At 39.0% G+C, this 3,488-nt stretch overlaps 1 protein-coding gene across 1 annotated transcript in view; it reads left to right on the top strand.

The window, feature by feature from the left end:
• plcb1l (phospholipase C beta 1-like) overlaps positions 1-3,488 on the top strand; it is a 127,680-nt gene that overhangs the window by 91,861 nt on the left and 32,331 nt on the right. Inside the window, exons 17-21 of the mRNA XM_008398321.2 lie at positions 1,128-1,224; positions 1,523-1,607; positions 2,331-2,455; positions 2,554-2,708; positions 2,951-3,115. Of these exons, the coding sequence (XP_008396543.1) occupies positions 1,128-1,224; positions 1,523-1,607; positions 2,331-2,455; positions 2,554-2,708; positions 2,951-3,115 (627 nt within the window). The remainder of the gene's footprint in view (positions 1-1,127; positions 1,225-1,522; positions 1,608-2,330; positions 2,456-2,553; positions 2,709-2,950; positions 3,116-3,488) is intronic.

Here is a 3,488-nt window from a genome sequence, read left to right as displayed (position 1 = left end):
TATATATATTTGCCTCCCTTTACTTCGAGTAAAACCCCTTTTCAATAAGTCATTGTTGTATTTAAAAGATAGTTCAAACTGAAATTGAAAAATACTTCAATATTTCCAAAGTGAAAAAAAAAGATGTGTGCAGGTTATTGTTAACCAAAAGGAAAAGCAAATAAAAGATTGTGTCCAAAGCAGGGAGGTGATGCATTTCAGCCCCAAGGGGTCTCCTCTTCCGTCGCAGAGGCTTTGTTGAAGGTTATTGCAGTGTGCAACAGTGACCTTCTGTATTGGTCTTTACCGCACTGGACTAGAAGAAGTATCTGAGCAATTTTCTGCCAACAGCTTTAGGGGCTTCAGAGGGGTCCCTAACTCAAAGCCACACTTCTTTTCATTGGTTTCTTCACTTTCTTTGAACCACTGGCTTTGCTGTTTCACCATTCATAACTCCATAAAGCCGACTTGGGGAAAAAACAAATCAGTTTTATTTCCAGTTCAATCTGTTGTACAGGTGAACACCAGTGTAGCTGTACTTTTTAAAAACTGTCTGTTTACCGAGATAGAAATGTTGTTTAGCTGGATTTCAATCCTTTAAAATGACAGCAAAATGAATCAATGTAAGCTAAACTCCAATTGATAAAGAGTTTTATTTTGCTTACCTATTTGAATTGAAGTGAACTCCTGGTCCCCTGTTGCGTAGAGCAGATTTGCTGTTTTCTATTGTTTCCTGACCTTCGTCACACTACTTTATACCTTGCGTTTCCATGGTGACTACACTCCCTTAGCTGGATGCTTCTCCAGCACTCAAGTGTTGCCCTCCTACTACTCCAACATTAAGCCAGAGTATGCCATATCTACACATAAGCGCCACTGCTTCAGAATTAACACACCTACATCCAAAATTTTGCCACAAAGTTGGATTATAAATACTTTTCATCAGAACACAACTTAATCTAATGCTACACTATGCAGCTGCTCTGTCTGCAGCGATGAAGATCTTGGCACCTCAGCATGCCGATGTGGCAGCCAGACCAACTTTGCGAATAATTAACATAAAACGACATTTTCAATATTCTGTTATACTTGGCAAATACAAAAGAGTGTGAGAACAGCTTAAAGATGTCGTGTCTGTTCATGCACAGGGCACAGCAGGCAGTGAGGCGTTCGCCACAGAGGAAATGTCCAACCTGGTCATCTACATCCAGCCTGTCAAGTTTTACTGCTTCGAGACTTCCAAAAGTAAGCGAGATCCATCAACATTTCACAAGTGTAATAGTAAATGGAAACAATTTTCTCAGTATGCCTTCATTTAGGCATACTGAGAAAAACCAACCATGTTAACTTTTCGTGTATTCTGTATTATATAACTGTAAACAGTGATATGTTTTGCTTTACTAGAAGATAATTAAATAAAAATGAATGTTTCTTGTAAGAAGTGTGGAAATAATGCAGTTTAAATGCCTATTCTCACAATTAGAAGCTATTTGCGTTTAAAAACTGCTGCTGCTTTATTTAATGTTCCTACGTTGACCTGCAGAGATCAACCGGAGCTTCCAGATGTCCTCCTTCGTAGAGACCAAAGCTTTGGAGCAACTGACAAAGTCTCCAGTCGAGTTTGTGGAGTATCCTTCTTTAAGCACAGCGTTCTGCTTTTTACCGTCTGGAAAACATTTGTTGTTTTGCTCGTCTGGTTTCCGCTCTGACGGTAATGACTTAAAGCAGATAGAGGCCAACTTCGCTCTGCTTCTGTGCTTTTTCATCTCCCTTTTATTCTGTGTTGCGATTTCACTCCATAACAGCAACAGTGACATCATCAGCAGCAACGACAGGTCATGTGTGCATCTGTGACGCGATAGTCATAATCATTTAGCTTTTGAATTATTAATTTTAGCAGTTCGTTTTGGAGAGCACCGATGATGCAAAATACAACTTTAATTATTTTTAAATACAAACTGGGTGCAGAAGTCTGATTTTATGGTAGATTCACTTTAAAGAAGGTCAAAATTACACATATAGGCTCAAATATCTACATACCTCACTGTTATGTGAACGTATGTCTCTTTGACCGTTTCCAGCTATGAACAAGCGTGTGGTTAAATTTGTGTCTCACGGTCCAAAATCCTTTGACGCAGATTACATTGAAGCCATCACAGAGACTCAGCATTCGGATGAGGTTTTAGGGTCTAGTTGTTGTTTTGAGGTGAAGCTGAGGACTTTGATGGCATTCCTCCTCCTTTATTATTATTTTAACTTATTCCTACAATTCAATGTGGAGTGCTTTGTAGTTTGATGACTAAGCTGTGCACTTACATGCAGCTGTTCTTTACTTAACCGATTGTGCTCATATACAACAAGCTGCAGCTGAGCAGGATCTACCCTAAAGGTACCCGAGTAGATTCATCCAACTACAACCCCCAGCTCTTCTGGAACGCCGGCTGTCAGCTGGTGGCTCTCAACTTCCAAACCATCGGTGAGGGACAGCAACATCTTTTTTAATAAATCGAATTGGCTAAAAGCTTTATTCGTCTACAGCGTGCAGAAAACAAAAATCCTGTCTGTCGTCCTCAGACTTATCGATGCAGCTGAACCTGGGCATGTACGAGTACAATGGGAAATGTGGCTACAGACTGAAACCAGAGTTCATGAGACGGCCGGATAAACACTTCGATCCTTTTACTGAGAGCACAGTAGACGGGATAGTCGCCAACACACTGTCTGTCAAGGTGTGTGTATGTTCATATTGATCCCTTTCAACCTCTGTAGGTTTGGCTGTGTATGCTTACCTGCTTGAATAACATGTGGCAGAGGGCGGTTTATTTATCTGTGCTTGTGTCACTCGAAATCAGGTCAGGGTTCAATGAAAACGTTGCACGACCGGTTTGTAGAATGCGATTATGTTTTTGATCTGGTTCTGGATCCTGAATGTCCTTCGTCTATGCAGTAACTTCATTTTCATTTATTGCAGATCATCTCAGGTCAGTTCCTGACCGATAAGAAAGTAGGCACATACGTGGAGATTGACATGTTTGGCCTGCCAGTGGACACCAAGAGGAAAGCGTTCAAGACCAAGACATCTCAGGGCAATGCCATCAACCCTCTCTGGGAAGAAGAGGCCATTGTTTTCAAAAAGGTGAACTTTGTGTTAAAACTTCATTTCATATGCAAGAAATTTAATAAAGTTGATTTTCCTGACGTACAAAATCACAAAGTACAAATTTACTCAAGGATAAAATTACAGATACCTTGATGTAAAATACGATGAGTGTGTGGAACTGAATTGTATGGAAGTAATTATGTGCCATCAGAATTTGAATAAAAAATGCATCTGAAATTTGAATGTTGTATATTTGTTCTTACTTTTTCAATTTAAAAATTAATTCAGAATATATTTTTGACCTAAAAAAAATTTCAGTGTCATTATTTGTACATGTATGCAAATTTCATTTGTTAAAAAAATTCACATTCCTATTTCAGAGATCAAATTTTCAATATATATATTTTTT

This window comes from Poecilia reticulata, linkage group LG21, assembly GCF_000633615.1.
Source record: "Poecilia reticulata strain Guanapo linkage group LG21, Guppy_female_1.0+MT, whole genome shotgun sequence".
Lineage (NCBI taxonomy): Eukaryota > Metazoa > Chordata > Actinopteri > Cyprinodontiformes > Poeciliidae > Poecilia > Poecilia reticulata.
Note: the sequence above shows the minus strand (reverse complement) of the source record. Positions and strands in the feature narration are given on the sequence as shown.